This window comes from Cnephaeus nilssonii (assembly GCF_951640355.1).
Source record: "Cnephaeus nilssonii genome assembly, chromosome: 8".
NCBI lineage: Eukaryota > Metazoa > Chordata > Mammalia > Chiroptera > Vespertilionidae > Cnephaeus > Cnephaeus nilssonii.
Window position 1 is genome coordinate 99,114,274 of NC_137079.1, and position 19,186 is coordinate 99,133,459.

The window sequence follows — 19,186 nt, forward strand, 5'->3', positions numbered from 1 at the left end:
TTAGGCTTCCGTTGCAAAGTGTTATGATGCTATAAATTGCAATCTTAAACCAGGTACTGTATTACTTATTTCATGGGGATCAAAGCTTTAATAAGCGGAGGTGAAGAAAAAGCTATTAAGCATTGTCAGCCTGCTGTGTCTGGAACTCTGGAAGCCCCAGGTCCCAGCCCTGAGCTGCCACTATTAATACTGTAACTCTGGACCAACCAGTTCCCCCAGCCCTGCCTCTGTTTATTTCTTATTATATAACAAATAATAGTGTCATGTTATTTGTTGTTGGGAGATCATTGGGAGAATCAATAAAGATCAAAGATAACAATGCATACAAAATAGGATGTTTCATTGGTAACAATATTATCATGAACAGTAGAATGGCATGAAAACTGAAGCAAATTTTAACTTTATACTATGCTCTAATCTTAGTGTCATGTAGGAAGATGATACTGGAAGTAGAAATTGAAAAACTGAAGTCGAAATTATTTCAAACTTTAAGTTAATAGATTAGGAGGAAAACCAAAGATTCATTGTTGTTAAAAAGTCAGGTTCCATAGCGGTGAGTAGGGTTTGGGGCAACATCAATGATTAAAATGTAACTGGTATAAAAGTAAAATTATTCACATTCCAGTGTTTATGACTTATGAAAAACACCGAACAGGGAGAGGCAAGATGGCGACCAGCAAGAAGGTAGGGAGGGAGAGTGTGTGAGAGAGTGAGGGAGCGATAGAGGTGTGTGTGGACGTGTGTGGGTGTGTGTGTGAGTGAAACAGGGACAGTTAGACCCTGCTGTTCTTCCAAGGGGCTGCCAATCCAAGTAGTCTCAGACGGCAAAACCCCGCTGCTGCCGCAAACACTATGGGGAGGACAGCAGCGTCACAGAGACCATGCCATCTTGAAGAACAGAACTGCTTGAGACTAGAATCTTAGCCTCGCCAACACCCAGTCTGGTCTCAGTAGCAAACCAGGACCCTACAGCCACTCTGGTAAAAGACCTTCGATCACAGTTGCAGACCCAGGGACACCAAGACTCCAGGCACCCGGCCGCAGACTTCTGTGAGTCACAAAGCCAATCCCCCTTTCCTGCCGCCCCCATGGCAGTGACATAGAAACTACCAGACCCCAGCCACACAATAAGGCTTTCTGCACACACAGAGCAGTAGCAGCTCTACCTGACTTTGAGCCTTGGTGTCGGACACGGGAAGCTTGTTTCCCATAACTAGTCTCCGTGCCCAGGCAGGGAGGCAGTCTGAATTTGAGCCTAGCTGCACATCCTTAGAGAGGTTGTTTTCTGCGACCGGATCCCGTGTCCACGTAGGGCAGGGAGACAGCACTGGATTTGAGCCTGGGGGTGCAAACCCGGGGAGTTTGTTTCCCATGACCAGACCCTGCACCCTAGCAGGGAGACTGCGCTGAATTTGAACCTGAATGTGCGAACCTGGGGAATTTGGTCCCCATGACCAGACCCTGTGCCCACACAGAGAGGCTGCACTGAATTTGAACCTGGACATGCGGACTCAGGGGGTTTGTTTCCCTCGCCCAGGCTCTGCGCCCAGCCAGGGAGGCTGTGTTGAATTTGAGCCTTGGTACATGACCTCGGAGAGATTGTTTTTCGTGACCGATCCCACGCCCACGCGGGGACACAGTGCTGATTTTGAGACTGGGGGCGCGAACCCAGGGAGTTTGTTTCCCATGACCAGACCCTGCACCCAAGCAGGGAGACTGCGCTGAATTTGAACCTGAATGTGCGAACCTGGGGAATTTGGTCCCCATGACCAGACCCTGTGCCCACACAGGGAGGCAGCGCTGAATTTAAGCCTGGGTGCATGGACACAGGGAGTTTGTTTTCCACAGTGCACACCTGTGTGACCGGACCCCACACCCACACTAAGATTCAGGGCAAGCGCACACAGAAGGCTGTTTACCGCAGGGCAGAACTGGACCTCCTGCCAATACAGTGCAACTGAGCAACCCGGTCTCCCAAGCAGATCGGGGACCCTGAATCTCCACACAAGAGGCAGCAATGAGCACCGTGACTAGACTCTGTTCCTCCTTGCGTGTGCCTGGGATCCCTGATTCCCAGTACATTCACACTAAGATCCAGCGACTCTAATTCTTGGTGCATGTGCATACAGGGACCCTGATTCTCAGTGCAAGGTTGCACCAAGCAACAAAGACTCTGATACTCGATTCTCGGCATGGACACAGGGAGCCTCTGACTCCTGACATGCAATAGGGGACTTTGATTTTTGGCACATGCCAGTGGGTTCTCTGTTTCAACGTGGCACAGGCAGGGTCCCTGATTCTAGGTGCACACACGAGGCCACACTAAGTGCCTGTGACTCTGACCCAAGGTGAGCGTGGCTCCCACCAACCCACAGCAACCACATGTCTCGGTGTCAGAGCTCTTCAGTGACACTTGGGGTGTGCAAAACTCCCAATGCACACAGCCCAGGCCCCTGCAACTCGACATTTGAACCTTCTGGTGATAGTCAGAATGGGGAGAAAACGAAGCAATCCCCAGAGGAAAGGAAAGGAGGAATCACCAAGAAAGGAAATAAGTGAAATGAAATCATGCAACATGACAGAAGAAAAAATTCAGAGTAATGGTCATACAGTTCATACAACAATGGACGAGAAAATCAACAACCTATGCAAAAATCAGGAAGAAATGAAAAATGATATAGCTACAATCAAAAACACCATGGAAGGCTTCAACAGTGGACTGGAAGAAGCAGAGGACCGAATTAGTGAGTTAGAAGATCAGGTACAGAAACAAGCCCAATCTGAAGAGCAACTAGAAAAAAAAAATTAAAAAGAAGGAGGAGAGCCTAAGGGAGCTTTGGGACAATGCAAAATGAAATAACATACATATAATAGGGCTGCCAGGAGGACAAGAAGAGTAGCAAGGATTAGAAAACTTATTTGAAGAAACAATGACAGAAAACTTCCATGAACTGGGGAAGAAAAAAGTTACACAAGTACAGAGAGTCCCAAGCAAGATGAATCCAAAAAGACCCACACCAAGACATGCCATAATTACAATGGCAAATGTTATCAACAAAGACAGAATCTTAAAGGCTGCAAGAGAGAGACAGAGAGTCACCTACAAAGGATCCCCCATCAGATTATCAAATGATTTCTCAACAGAAACACATCAAGTTAGAAGGGAATGGAAGGAGATATACAAAGTGATGCAAAGCAAGGGACTGAATCGAAGATACTCTATCCAGCAAGACTATCAATCAAAATTGAAGGGGAAATCAGGAGCTTTTCAGACAAAAAAAGGCTAAGGGAGTTTATCACTACCAAGCCAGCAATGCAAGAAATGCTAAAGGGAATGCTGTAAAAAGAAGAAACAAAAAGGTAAGAAGGAACACAGCCTCAAAAAATAAAAAATGGCTACAAACAAGTACCTTTCAATAATAACTTTAAACGTAAATGGACTAAATGCTCCAATCAAAAGACATCAAGTGGCTGAATGGATAAAAAAACATGACCCATATATGTGCTGTCTACAAGAGACCAACCTCAGGACAAGGGACTCACACAGACTGAAAGTGAAGGGATGGAAAAATATCTTTTAGGCAAATGGAAATGAAAAAAAAGCTGGGGTAGCAATACTTATATCTGACAAAATAGACCTCAAAGTGAAGGCCATAACAAGAGATAAGGAAGGCCACTTCATAATACTAAAGGGATCGATACAATAAGAGGATATAACCCTGATAAACATTTATGCATCCCAATGCAGGAGCACCCAAATACATAAAAAATCTCCTAGAAGATATCAAGAGAGAGATAGACAACAATACAATCATAGTAAGGGACTTAAATACACCACTGACATCACTGGATAAATCCTCTAGACAAAAGATCAGCAAAGAAACAACAATCCTAAATGATTCACTAGATAAGATGGACTTAATTGACATCTTCAGAACATTTCACCCCAAAGCTGCAGAATATACATTCTTCTCAATTTTCAAAAATAGATCACATATTGGGTCACAAGCAAAGTCTCCACAAGTTCAAGAAGATTGAAATCATACCAAACATCTTTTCAGACCACAATGGCTTAATATTAGAAATAAAGTACAATAAAAACAATCCAAAAACACTCAAACACTTGGTAGCTAAATAGCATGTTATTAAATATTGATTAGGTTACCAATGAGATCAAAGAAGAAATTAAAAACATCCTGGAAACTAATGACAATAAAAACACAACAATCCAAAACCTATGGGACACAATGAAAGCAGCCCTGTGAGGGAAGGCTACAGGCCTACCTCAAAAAACAAGAAAAAATGGTAGTAAATCATCTAACGCTACAACTCCAAAAATTAGAAAGAGAGCAACAAGAAAAGCCCAGAGTGAGCAGAAGGAAGGAGATAATAAAGATTAGAGCAGAAATAAATGACATAGCGACCAAAAAAAAAAAAAAAATACAAAAGATCAATGAAATCAAGAGTTGGTTCTTTGAAAGGATAAACAAGATTGATGAACCTCTAGACAGGCTCACCAAGAAGCAAAGAGAGAGGACTCAAATAAACAAAATCAGAAATGAGAGAGGCGAAATAACAACAGACCCCAAAGAAATACAAAGGATTGTTAAAAAATATTATGAACAACTCTATTCCAACAAACTAGACAACCTGGAAGAATTGGACATATTCCTAGAAAAATACAACCTTCCAAAACTCAATCAGGAAGATTCTTAAAATCTCAATAGGCCAATAACTATGGAAGAAATTGAAGCAGTCATCAAAAAGCTTCCAGCAAACAAAAGCCCAAGGCCAGACGGCTTCACAGGAGACTTATACCAAACATTCAAGGAAGAACTAAAACCTATCCTCCTCAAAATATTCCAAAAAATCCAAGAGGAAGGAACACTTTCAAACTCATTCTATGAAGCCAACATCACCCTAATACCAAAACTAGATAAAGACAACACAATGAAAGAGAATTACAGGCCAATATCCCTCATGAACATACATGCCAAAATCCTCAACAAAATTCTAGCAAATCAGATCCAACAGTACATCAGAAAGATCATACACCATGAGCAAGCAGGATTTATCCCGGGGATGCAAGGATGGTACAATATCCGCAAATCAATAAATGTGATAATTCACATAAACAAATTGAGGGAGAAAAATCACATAGTCATATCAATAGATGCAGAAAAAGCATTTGACAAAATCCAACACCCTTTTTTGATAAAAACGCTCAGCAAGGTGGGAATAGAAAGATCATACCTCAACATCATAAAAGCCATATATGACAAACCCACAGGCAGCATCACACTCAATGGACAAAAACTAAAGCCATTTCCCCTAAAAACAGGAACAACAAAGGGATGCCCTCTCTCACCACTCCTGTTCGACATAGTACTGGAAGTACTAGCCATTGCTTTCAGACAAGAAGAAGAAATAAAAGGCATCCCAATTAGAAAAGAAGAAGTGAAACTGTCCTTATTTGCAGATGACATGATACTGTACATATAAAACCCTAAAGACTCCATGAAAAAGTTATTAGACTTAATAAATAAATTCAGCAATGTAGCAGGATACAAAATTAACACCAAGAAACCTATGGCATGTCTATATACCAATAGTGAACTTACAAAAAGAGAGACTAAAAAAGCAATCCCATTTATCATCACACCAAAAAAATTAAGATACCTAGGAATTAACTAAAGAGGTAAAAGGCCTATATGCAAAAAACTACAGGACACTGAAAAAAGAGATAGAGGAAGATATAAACAGATGGAAGAACATACCATGTTCATGGATTGGTAGAATCAACATCATCAAAATGTCCATACTACCCAAAGTAATCTACAGATTCGATGCAACCCCCATTAAAATACCAATGGCATATTTCACAGACCTAGAACGAAGTCTCCAAAAATTCATCTGGAATAAAAAAAAAGACCCTGAATAGCCACAGCAATCCTGAGAAAGAAGAACAAAGTAGGTGGGATCTCAATACCAGTTTCAAGCTGTATTACAAAGCCATTGTTCTCAAAACAGCCTGGTACTAGCACAAGAACAGACATATAGATCAATGGAATAGAATAGAGAACCCAGAAATCGACCCAAACCACTATTCCCAATTAATATTTGACAAAGGAGGCATGAACATACAATGGAGTCAAGACAGTCTCTTCAATAAATGGTGTTGGGAAAATTGAACAGATACATCCAAAAAAATGAAACTAGACCATCAACTTACACCACACACAAAAATAAACTCAAAATGGATAAAGGACTTAAACATTAGATGGGAAACCAAATAAATACTAGAGGAATCCACAGGCAGCAAAATCTCAGACATATGCAAAAGGAACTTCTTCACTGATACTGTTCCTAGGGCAATGGAAACTAAAAAGAAAATAAACAAATGGGACTACATCAAAATAAAAAGCTTTGCACAGCAAAAGAAACCATCAACAAAACAACAAGAAAGACCACTTCGTGGGATAACCTATTTGCCAATGTTAGCACTGATAAGGGTTTAATCTCCAACATTTACAGGAAACTCATACAACTCAACAAAAAGAAGATAAACAATCCAATCAAAAAATGGGCAAGGGACCTAAATAGAAACTTTTCGAAAGAAGACAGAAGGAAGGCCAAGAAACATATGAAACATGCTCAAAGTCACTAACTATCCGAGAGATGCAAATCAAAACGACAATGTGGTACCATCTCACACCTGTCAGAATGGCTATCATCAACAAACCAATAAAGGACAAATGTTGGCGAGGATGCGGAGAAAAAGGAACCCTGGTGCACTGCTGGTGGGAATGCGGATTGCTGCAGCCACTGTGGAGAACAGTATGGAGTTTCCTCAGAAAACTAAAACTGGAACTCCCATTTGACCCTGTGATCCCACTTGTAGGAATATATCCCAAGAAGCTAGAAACACCAATCAGAAAGGATATATGCACCCCTATGTTCATAGCAGCACAATTTACCATGGCTAAGATTTGGAAACAGCCTAAGTACCCATCAGCAGATAAGTGGATTAAAAAACTGTGGTACATCTACACAATGGAATACTACGCTGCACTAAAAAAGAAGGAATTCCTACCATTTGCAACAACATGGATGAAACTGAAGAGCATTATGCTAAGTGAAATAAGCCATTCAGAAAAAGATAAATATGACATGATCTCACTCATCTATGGGAAATAATGAAAAATATAAACTAATGAACAAAAACAGATCCAGAGACAGGGAAGCATCGATCAGACTGTCAAACCTCAGAGGGAAGGTAGGGGAGGGTTGGGGTAAGGCGAGAGATCAACCAAAGGACTTGTATGCATGCATATAAGCCTAACCAGTGGACACAGACAACAGGGGGGTGAGGGTATGCGAGGGGGAGTGGGAAGGTAATGGGGGGTGAGGACAAATATATAATACCTAACCAATAAAGAAATTAAAATGCAAAAAAAAAAAAAACAACACACACTGAACAGGCTATTTTTTAAAATGTTGATGCAATCAAAATAGAAATAATTCACTGCTCCTTTCCACTGGTTATAAGCGCCATACCTGAGTGCCCACAGGAGTCGTAGACTAGCTCAGTGGAGGCGCCAACGCAGGGGCTCCCCCTGACATCCACACTGGCCCAGAAAAATATGTAAATAACATTGGATTCCTAAGACCTGGGCTTAAGTCCCAAGGAAATTAAGTGGTCTTGAGGTCACTGGCATAATCCATGTATTTGTGACTGGATACTACTGTTCTGTAAATCCTTTCTAAATTAGAGCAAGGTAGTAAGATTTGGTAGCAAGTCAGAATTAAGAGGCAGTCAATGCATATTATAAGCAGTTATATAACCAGGAAATGATTGTATGGCATATCTTCTAGGGCAAAATGCAAGTGTAAAATTTTATATGCATAAAACGACTCACATTAAACAAAACATGAACAGTGCCATTGGATTAATTTTGATCTAGCAGTTAAAGAAACCTTGAAGGAAGTGTTAATTTTTCAAGAACACATTGATTTTAGAATGAATTTGTATTCCAATTCTTTATGGAGATGATTATCTGGCATGGCATCCCTATCACAAATTTCAAGTTAGTGCTGATCAAATCAACTAGGTTAGTTAAGTTCAACTCTAGTTGAAAAGATTGCTTTGAGAAAACAATAGAAAACATAAATGTTTGTTTGAAGCAATCTAAGGTAATGTAACCTATCCATTTTAAACTTATAAAAGCAATAATAGTTCCAAATGTCTGCAGTAACAAACACAAATACATTTAATACATTTGCTTATCTGCTTTTTTGAGTTTCTGAAATTACTTTGGTAAATGATACATCCATCTATATTTATAAGATTATAATTAAATGTATCATATTTATGAGATTTATATAATCTTAGAGATGCTGAACAGTGACCAGTTAATTTTAAAGTGAGATAATTTTCTGTATTCATTTTTAATGAATTCATTTTTAATCTTTTTAAGATTAGATTCATGATTCTTTTTATTTTAACTCAAATTTTAGATTTTTTTAAGTAAAACAGGCTCTTTACTATTCACAAAGTAAAACTTGAGTTGCAAAAATTCTCTCTCCCAGTTTTCCTCCTGTATTCCCCTATCCAATATTGGCTGCCACAGACAGACTGAAAGTACAGGGTCACTTTTCTTGCATCTGTGGTGGAAGCCTTAGCAACAGACAGTAAGTGCTCCAGGTCTCAGGATTCCATTCTCTGACATGTGCACAGTAATCTGATCATTCTCCTCCCTTCCTTGATTTATGGGGTCAAAATGAAAAAAAGAAAAGAGATTTTCACCCAAACCTGGAAACTGCCTATAGCTCTTAAAAACAAAACCTGTTCAAAACAATCTATATTGTAAAAGCAATAAGAATTTGGCTTAAACACTTATTAGTAGATGTTTCACCCCAACTACACCTGATATTTTAAAATTCATGGTATATCTAAGACAAAAAAAGAAAATAAAGGTTCAGTAAAATTTGTCAATGTCAGAGTTAGTTTGGATTAGGAACTAATTCTGCTTTTTACTATTGTTGTTTTTTTTTTTTAGTATTATTGATAATGTTTCAGTTAATGTGGAGCTTCTTGCTCCTTCACATCCTTCTGTGATTGTACTAAATAGCCAAGATGTTAGGGGCAACAGGCTGGCTGGACCCATGATCATTTTCTCTCTTACTGCTCCATGGGAGTTCATCCTACAGTTTAGGTTTGTTCGGAGAAAATGAGGAATATTCTTTGATCAAGGCTAAATATCCTCCAAAGAGCACAGTTGTAACCTGACAGTTGGTTAATGAACAAGCTGAGGTCTCCTAGGGGAGTTTTACATGTAGCAATTCCAGCATCACTATCATTTTGTGGCGGTCCACATTTCTGTGTGAAGATGGTGTCTATCTTGAAGAGAGAGACTTTCCCCAATATCAGTTTCCAGGGGAGGTATAATCTTCAGACAAAAATTGTCCCTGCTCTGATGGTTGGCCATGGTAAGGAGGTAGAAAAGATAGTTGGCTTCTCTTTTGCTCATTGTTATCTTGACCAACACTTCAGATTTATCCTTCAAGGTATCTACAGGTCTGCAACCCTTGTGTTGCAAGGATTACAGATGAGCATTGCCACTCAGTAACAAACAGAGAGGTAGAAAAGAAGTCATGTCTGTCATGCCAATAAATGAAGATAAGCAAGCTCTATTTTTCACCCCAGATTACCCAGAGTCAGATGACTTCCTATACTTCCCTTTTGTATCTATAACACAGTAAGCATTAGCATCACCTGGAGGACTTGGAAAACCCAGGTTACTGGGCTCCAACTCCAGAGTTTTTGATTCAGTGGGTCTGGGAAGGGGCTCAAGACTTGCTTTTCCAACAAGTCAGGTGATGGCGATACTACTGGTCCAGGAAACTACACTTTGGGAACCACTTCCTTAACAACTGTTTCTCTAACTAAAGGCTTATAGATTATATGATTTGAATAATCTGGAATACTTGCTAAAAGGGCTCAGGGATCAGGATGATAAACTTTACCAAGTTACCAAGTGACATTCATGCTCTAAACATTGAGTCTCATTACCTTAACCTTTAGCAAAGTCTCATTTCAGTGTTAATCCAATCTTGGTGAGCTCTGTCATTCATACCAAGGGAAGAATTCTCAGCCCACCCTTAAACTAGGAAGGGTAAACAAGCTGCATCTCAAGTGCCCGCCATGTTCTGAGACTTATTCCCTGGCTGATTACAATGTAGATCTTGCTATGAGAAGGGAACAGTGGTAGAACACTGTTGCTACTCTTCAAGCGAGCGTCAAAGAACTACAAGGTCTTTGGAGAATGTCTAGGGAATCAGTAAAGCCATAAGAAGAAGGTGACTCTTAGAGAACCAAGTTGGGCTTGGTGCTCTAATTATCCAGCTTACTGAGAGTTCATGCTTCCAAGACTCACTTTGGAGATTTCAGTTTTACTTATTATTAGAAAAAAACAGATTACAGCACCTCCATTTTTAAGTATGGAGGTTATAACTTACATAGTAGTACAACAGCTGGTGAGTGGTGCCAGAGGCAGGCCTTGTGGCCCCAGCCTAGAGAACTCTTCGCATCCCTCTGGGCCCATGCTATTGAGTACAAAAAGGCCTCTGAATAGGCCCTAAAGGCCTTTGTTCCTAAGAACTTCACCATCTTTATGAAATCAGGTGACAATCACTTTCATATATGTATCCTATATAATAAAGAGATAATATGCAAATTGACCATCACTCAACACACAAGATGGCCACCCCTATGTGGTCAAAGATGGCCACCCCCATGTGGACACAAGATGGCTGCCACAAGATGGCCAGCAGGGGAGGACAGTTGTGGGTGATCAGGCCTGCAGGGGAGGGCAGTTGTGGGGGACCAGGCCGGCAAGGGAGTGCAGTTAGGGCAACCAGGCCTGCAGGGAAGGGCATTTGGGAGCAACCAGGCTGGCAAGGGAGGGCAGTTAGGGGCTATCGGGCCAGCAGGGGAGCAGTTAGGCATCAATCAGGCTGGCAGGGGAGTGGTTAGGGGGTGATCAGGCTGGCAGGCAGAAGCAGTTAGGGTCAATTAGGCAGGCAGGCAGGTGAGCAGTTGGAAGCCACTAGTCCTGGATTGTGAGAGGGATATCCAAGCAGTTGGACATCCCTCGAGGGGTCCCAGATTGGAGAGGGTGCAGGCTGGGCTGAGGGACACACCCTTCTCCCCCATACATGAATTTCATGCACTAGGTCTCTAGTCTTTTAATAATTCCCATTCCACAGCTTATATCTTTAATAAATAATTAATAATGAAATAGTTCTTACACCTGAGTTTTAAAAAAAAGGCCACAAAGACAGAAACAAAAATAAGCTTACTCATATCAGTTTTAAGACCAAGGAAAGAAAAGGCAGCACTGACATAATCATCTTATGAGTATACTTCCTGCTCCAATACCAGCACTAGAACCCTGGAGACAGGACACAGGCCAAGTCACTGCAGCTATCCCTGCACCAGGCTCTCATTCCCACTGCTGTTAGCTCCACAGCCTTGCCAATGGTAAACTAAAATTTAGCAAATACAAATTGGAAACTCTTCATAAGCCAGTCCCAAGTGGAATAAATGCTTTAACAGAGACTTTTAGAGTAAGTGGCCTTTAGCCTGAAAATTAATTTTTGTGGTAGAAATTATGCAAGTCAGTAGTATACTTCTATTTGTGGCCAAATCTGTGTTTTCTGATTTTACCTAAGTTAGTTTTCCAAAGCTCAATGTTTTGTCTTACAGCAAACATGTTAGGCCCAGGAAAAGCTGCTCCACCACTCTGACATGTTCTAAAATTATAAACAAAAATTTACACTATCTTAAACCTTCACACTCTGGACTTCACACACCCTCTGCTTGTCATGATTCATAAACAAGGCACTTTCTTCAAAGTCTCCTTTGTTGCTTTACCTGAGCTGGTTGATGCTGGCGACTTGCTGCGCCTGGAAGGTCCTGGGCTCTTGGTGGTGCTCCTGCGGGATGACGAAGCTATTTTGGTGTAAGAAGTGGACTTCACAACTCGACATTCTGGGGAAAGAACAACAACTACACATCATTACAGGATCATGGCAAATACCATTTAAAATGCACAACAAACTGGAAGTGTAAATATATGACCATCCTCAGTCACACCTATTTCCTGTCAGCCCAATGCTCATCTATAGGAAATAAATCAAGAAAACAAGAAGAAAAGGCACAGTGGGTGTCTTCCAGATCAAAATAAACAATACCCTGGCCAAGCTAGGAAAATCTCAGTTGGTTAGAATCAGGGCTGGATCTCCTGTCAGGGCACATACAAGAAGCAACCAAAATGGATAAATAAGTGGAATAACAAATCAATCAATCTCTCTCTCTCTCTCTCTCTCTCTCTCTCTCTCTCTCTCTCTCTTTCTTATTCATGCACTGGTGGGGTCCCTCAGCCTGGCCTGTGGGGATTGGGCTGAAATTGGCTCTCCGACATCCCCTGAGGGGTCCCAGATTGCGAGAGGGCACAGACCAGGCCAAAGAACCTTTCTGGTACATGAATCCATGCTCCAGGCTTCCAGTCCTATCTAATAAAAGAGTAATATGCAAATTAACTGTCACTCCATCACAAAGATGGCAGTGCCCATAGCCACAAGATGGCAGCACCCAGTCCTCTCAGGCCCGCCAGAGTCCCCCAGTCCTGGGGTGGCGGCCACTGAGAGTGGGCGGCGTGAGCAGCCTGTTGGAATGCTTGCTTCATCACCCTGGCGACAAGGCAAGTGTTCCGCGCCCGGCCGCAGATGGGCCTTGGGGCCACGAAGAGCCTCTGGGCAGCAGGCACAGAGCAGCCAGACCCCGCAGAGAGCTACTGGTGTACAATTCGTGCACAGGGCTACTAGTCTGCATATAAGATCTTTGATTAACTCTTCACACCACCCCCCTTCCCTCTGAGATTCATCAGTCTGTCCCATGTTTCCATGCCTGTGGTTTCCCCTCCTGCATTGAGTGTCTGCCCCCTGGTGGTCAGTGTATGGCTGATCGGCTGGTCTGCCGGTCGCTTAGGCTTTTATATATAGAGATAATCTGCCTTCCTCTTTTCTCTAAAATTAATTTTTTTTTAAAAAAAAAAAGGAAGTAGTACCCCAATTCTTGTAATTTACTATCTTTGCAATAATATTTTGGATAGATTGAGAGTAATAGGTTGGTAAATATGTGATTTTGTTGGGTTTCTCTTCACCCATCTTTAAGTTATTTGTGTATATGTCTCTCTTTTGGGTTAAAGTGTTCTTTCTTCCAAGAAAAATGTTAGACAAAGGTCAACCTCTTAAACCTAGATAGGAAGTGATGGATTAGTTCTCCCATTATGAAAGATTCCACCTATGCCAAGTTTACTGTTCTTGTGAATCCTTGCAGGAAAAGCTGTGGATCTTCACCATGTGTGGGAAATGACGGAATTTTCTCATAAGAAGTAAAATCAGAGAAGAGGTGACTTTACCCTGTTTATAAGAGCACCATATGAGCCTCTGCAACCACAAGATGGTGTCTGCAAAATGGCTTTTGGCCTGAGACTGAGAAACAACTTTGGTTTTATTAGATTTAAATCCTTGGTGTTTGTGTTCATTAAGGCCAAAGCTAAACATTTTAATTAGTAAAGAGCTTTTTATTCCCCTCTTAGTAAGCTGTGTTGACCAATTATGTTGTTCAAATCCACATATCTTATTCTTGAGGAACCATTTTTAATAAATAAAAATATTTGTATGCTTGTAATGATAATCAATGTTCACTGTGGATAGAAAATATAAAGAATATTTAAAAACCCACCCATCGAGTGATACTTTTTATTTAGAGGGTGGTATACGAATCTAGTATTTTTTCTACTCATTTATATAGTAGGATTAGTCTGCACATACCCATCTGTTACTAGCCATTTTCACACCACAACATATTGTGAGCATTTTCTTTTCTTTTCTTTTTTAATATATTTTATTGATTTTTTTTACAGAGAGGAAGAGAGAGGGATAGAGATTTAGAAACATCGATGAGAGAGAAACATCGATCAGCTGCCTCTTGCACACCCCCTACTGGGGATGTGCCTGCAACCAAGGTACATGCCCTTGACCGGAATCGAACCTGGGACCCTTGAGTCAGCAGGCCGACACTCTATCCACTGAGCCAAACCAGTTTCAGCAATTGTGAGCATTTTCACTTTTCCTTGTAATGGTTATAATGCATTTCACTGCATGGGTGGACCATAATTTGCTTAGCTAACTTCCTCATGTTGGACATTTAACTCACATTCAATATTTCACTATTATTAATAAAGTTGTATATCTACCCCAAATGCTTATCCTTCTTTTGGCCATTTGCAATTGGGATGATCTTTTTTTTTTATTGGTTTGTAAGGATGCATTCTATATTAAAGTTTTATGCCTTTGTCTATCACACCATAAATATTTATCTTTACAGGCAGTTGCTGAAATATGATAACCTTTTAAATGTAGTTTTTTTTTTATAGTTTATACATTTCTTTGTTTTCAATTTATCTTTATTGTTGAAAGTATTACAGATGTCCCCTTTTGTTTCCCATTGACTCCCTTCACCTCACTACCTTCCCCACACCCCAGGCCTTCACCACCCTATTGTTTGTGTTCATGGGTTATGCATAGCTATATATATAAAAGGCTAAGTGACTGTTGTATTTGAAACAACTGAACGGATGACCGAACAGGCTGTGTGGGGTGACCAGACGACTGAACAGCAGGCTGCGTGGGGTGACCAGGCCATCAGGGGGTTAGTGCGGGGCGACCAAATGACTAAACAGCAGGCTGCGTGGGGTGACCAGGTCGGCAGGGGGGTTAATGAGGGGTGTTCAAATGACTGAGCAGCAGGCTGCATGGGGCAAACAGGCCAGCAGTGGGGTTAGTGAGGGGCGACCAAATGATTGAACAGCAAGGCTGCGTGGGGCGACCAGGCCTGCAGGGGGGCAGTTGGGGGCAACCAGGCCAGTGGAGGGGGGGGCAGTGAGGGGCAACCAGGCTGGCAGGGTGGTAGTTGGGGGTGACCATACTGGCAGGCAGATGAGTAGTTAGGAGCCAGTGGTCCCAGATTGTGAGAGGGATGTCTGACTGCTGGTTTAGGCCCGATGGGATCAGGCCTAATCCGGCAGTCGGACATACCCCGAGGGGTCCTGGATTGGAGAGGGTGCAGGCTGGGCTGAGGGGACCACCCCCCCATGCATGAATTTCATGCACCGGGCCTCTAAAATGCATATAAGCTCTTTAAAGTATAGTAGTTTAAAATTATAGTCTAATCTATTAGCTTTTCCACTATACATTTTAAGCCTTTTTATACTTTAGTAACAAAAGATTCATAATAATTCCAGATCTAATTCTGATGCCTGACTTTAACTGAAAATTGTCTTCCCTATATATGCAATTCCAATTTTCTAAGCTCAAAACATCTTTCTTTCCCTTTTATATTCTGAACTAGAGGCCCATTGCATGAAGATTCGTGCAATAGGCCTTCCTTCCCCTGACTGCCAGCACCGGTTTTCCTCCGGCACCCGGGACCCGGGCCACAGTGGGGCCAAGCCTTCAGCCTTCAGGCTTGGTTCCGGCCGCAGCAGAGCCTTCAGTCTTCAGTTTTCAGTCTTTGCCCGGGCAGAGCCTTCTTTCTTCACTCTGTGCCTGCATATGCAAATTAACCCACCATTTTGTTGGGTTAATTTTCATACACACTCCTGATTGGCTGGTGGGCATCACAGAGGTATGGTCAATTTGCATCTTTCTCTTTTATTAGTGTAGATGGTTTTATATAAACCCTCGAGGCCTGGTGCACAAGATTTGTGCATGGGGGATGTCCCTCAGCCTGGCCTGCATCCTCTCCAATTCGGGACCCCTTGGGGGATGTCCGACTGCCTCTCACAATCTGGGACTGCTGGCTCCTAACCACTCACTTGCCTTCCTGCCTGATCGCCCCTAACCAACTCTGCCTGCCTGATGGATCGCCCCTAACTGCTCTCCTGCTGGCCTGATTGCCCCTAACCGCCTCTGCCTCACCCTGCACTCAGGACCCAGGATTCCCTCCTCTGGCTGGTCGCAGGCACCTGGGACCCAGGCTGGCTTCGCCTGGGCTGGCCGCAGCTGCAGGGGACCGTGGGCGGGCAGCTTTGCCTAGGCCGCAGCCACTGGTGCCCTGGACCTCAGGGCAGGTGGCTTGTCCCTCTCCCAGGCCACAGGCCCAGGCGCAGCCACTAGCGCCTGGGACCATGGGGCATGTGGCTTGTCCCTCTCCTGGGGTGCTGGCGCAGGTGCAGCTGCTGGCACCCAGGACCATGGGGCAGTCAACTTGACCCTCTCCCAGGCCACAGTCTGACTGGTCCCCATTCTTCTCTGGAAAGCTCATTTGTGCCTGGCTGGTTCCTATTCCTCTCTCCCCAGTGTTGAGTGTCTGAGAAGTTATGGTATGATGGCGTGAGGGCGTGATAATGGGAGGGTGTGACAAACATTTGCATATTACCTCTTTATTATATATGCTATTTTCCTATTTTCCCCAAACCAACAAAGTAGTTCATAGCATTTAGTAAAGAGGAATATAAGCATATATAAAATATAAAAGTTTCAGGACTACAAGTAGGAGAATGTTTCTTAAACAGCCTTGTAAATTGAACTCTTAGAGGCAAAAAGAAAATAACGATTTAAAAAGAAGGAGAAGGAGAAAAGGGAGGAGAAAAGGGAGGGGAGGAGGAGAAGGAGAAAATTCTGCCTTGATAATATTTGTGGCTTTATAGCCAAAAGCAGAAGGGAAAATGAATCAGGGCATTACTGACCATGCCCAGGCCTCCACAACAGTTACTTAGGGCTGATATTGGCTGTTTTGGCCTGCCCAGGTGCCCCTGCAAGAGATTTCCATTGCTTTAAAAAAATAAATAAAAAGATCTACACAAATGGACATAGCAAACATTAAAATATAGAGGTAAGCAAGGAATATAACACCAGAAGAAAAGATCAAAACCACACAGGCCGCTCACATGAGGTGATAGTGCCCAAGGGTGTGTCTGTAGATGTTTTAATTCACAAATCATGTGAAGAGGGCATCCAGTTAGCTCAAGGTTCTGTCCACATAACAAATTCTGGTGTTGTCCTAGCCTTTGGAGATTGGCCTAGGCCTAGCCTTTTGAAGGACATTAGCAACCACATAGGATTGCTGTAATGTTTCTGGTCCATTGGCATGCTTCCATTTCAATTTGTACCAAGTGCCCACCTTGTGCCAAGCACTGAGCACTGCTGACACATAAAGAACAGACAAAGTGCTGGAACTGGAAACACCACCTGGTAGTGGAGCATGGAGTCTTTTAACCACCAAGGGCTCTCTTTTGCTTTTTATTTCATGGACTTCACATTTGAAAATGTTGGTTTATGAAACAAATTGCTTTAAGTGATAATATGTTCTCTCATTTTAACTCAAATTTAGGACTCTAATGAGGGCAGGATGACCAGGACTTTTGGCCACAGGTCATGAATGTTTAGTCACATAAATTTAAAATAATTATTTTAAAAGCTCAGAATCTAGTTAGCAAGAATGCATAGTTAAAATAGAAAGTTACCAGATGGTGCACATTGGTAATAACACCCATCTATGAGCCACAACATGAATTTAAAAGTTAATTTTAGCCTGGCTTGGTAGCTGAGTTGATTAGAGCATCATCCCATGTGCCAAGGTTGTGGGTTTGATCCCCAGTCAGGGCACATACAGGAATGTCACATGCCACAGGTGCCAGAATTGCTATTTATGGCTCCAGCTACCAACCAGGGCTCTGGCTCAGCATAATAGAACTGATCTTGCCAAACAAAGTTAAACTTTTTCCAGCTACCAGAAAGAAACTAGGTATTTTAGTTATTTAGTCAGTCTTAGAGCAAATGTAAGCATTTAGTGTGATTTTTGAAGAACTGAAAAAAACAAAACAACATGTGGGCTCAAGCCATTCTTTTATAGCTTCTCTTGATACTCTTGAATTTAGAACTCAAGGTATTATTAATCCATGAAAATTATTCATTTAATCGTCTGCTTTCTCACTTCATGCTCCAATGGGTACTAGCTAGTTCCTGGCATATTAAAAAAAAACACAACATGTAATAACTGCTCAATAAATATTGGCCTGAATTGCTATCAATCCTGTAACTATTTGTGTGAACTCTTGCTATTCACTGAACTAATCCAAAGACTCATTTTACTGATGAGGAAACTAAGTTTCATAAATAACAAGTAATCAGACCCTATGTCTCTTGGATTGGTGATTCTCTTACCATCCTGGTATCTGATACTGTGGCATAAGCAAGCTGTTCCATTGTGACTAAAGTCTGGAAAGTTTCTGTCAATGTACAATGTCAGGGGAAAACAGACAAGTGGGTGAATCATGAGAAAGATGGCAAATAACCAGTTCTCTTATTAACATTAAATTAAAAATTTTAAATACTAATGCTACAATTCTATCAAGATATCTATTGCATCAGAAAAAAAGAAACAATGAACTCTCAAAAGTGAAGTTATAGTAAAGTATAGTTTGAGGGATCATGGAGTCTGAAAGATAATTACAAATATTACAAATTTTGCCTGACTGGTGTGGCTCAGTTGGTTGAGCATCGTCCTATGCACCAAGATATCTCTGGTTGGATTCCTGGTTAGCACAAATGCCAGGGTTGCAGGCTTGACCCTCAGTAGAGAGTATGCAGGAGGCAGCCGATCAATGTTTCTCTCTCATTTATGTTTCTATCTCTCTCTCTCCTTTTCTCTCTCTCTCTGAGAAAATCAATAGAAACATATTTAGCCCAGGTGGCGTGGTTCAGTGGTTGAATGTCGACCTATGAACCAGAAGGTCGACATTCCTGGTCAGGGCACATGCCGAGGTTGCAGACTCCACCCACAATGTGGGGCATGCTGGAAGCACCCAATCAATGATTCTCTCTCATCATTGATATTTCTATCTCTCTCTCACTCTCCCTTCCTCTCTGAAATCAATAAAAATATATTTTAAAAATTACAAATCTTATACCACTTGCTTTCAGGATAAGAGTGAAACTTCAGCTGGATCCCGGGTCCAGGTGAGGCCACGCACCCCCTGGGTCCGGGTGAGGCCACGTGCCCCTGGGTCCGGGTGAAGCCGTGCCCCTGGGTCCGGCCGAGACCAAACCAGAGGGA

At 42.0% G+C, this 19,186-nt stretch overlaps 1 protein-coding gene across 1 annotated transcript in view; it reads right to left on the reverse strand.

The window, feature by feature from the left end:
- The window catches only part of DCLK1 (doublecortin like kinase 1), a gene marked incomplete at its 3' end in the record, with an annotated part of 486,231 nt that overhangs the window by 122,317 nt on the left and 344,728 nt on the right, over positions 1-19,186 (reverse strand). Inside the window, exon 5 of the mRNA XM_079779242.1 lies at positions 11,936-12,052. Coding sequence (XP_079635368.1) covers positions 11,936-12,052 — 117 coding nt within the window. The remainder of the gene's footprint in view (positions 1-11,935; positions 12,053-19,186) is intronic.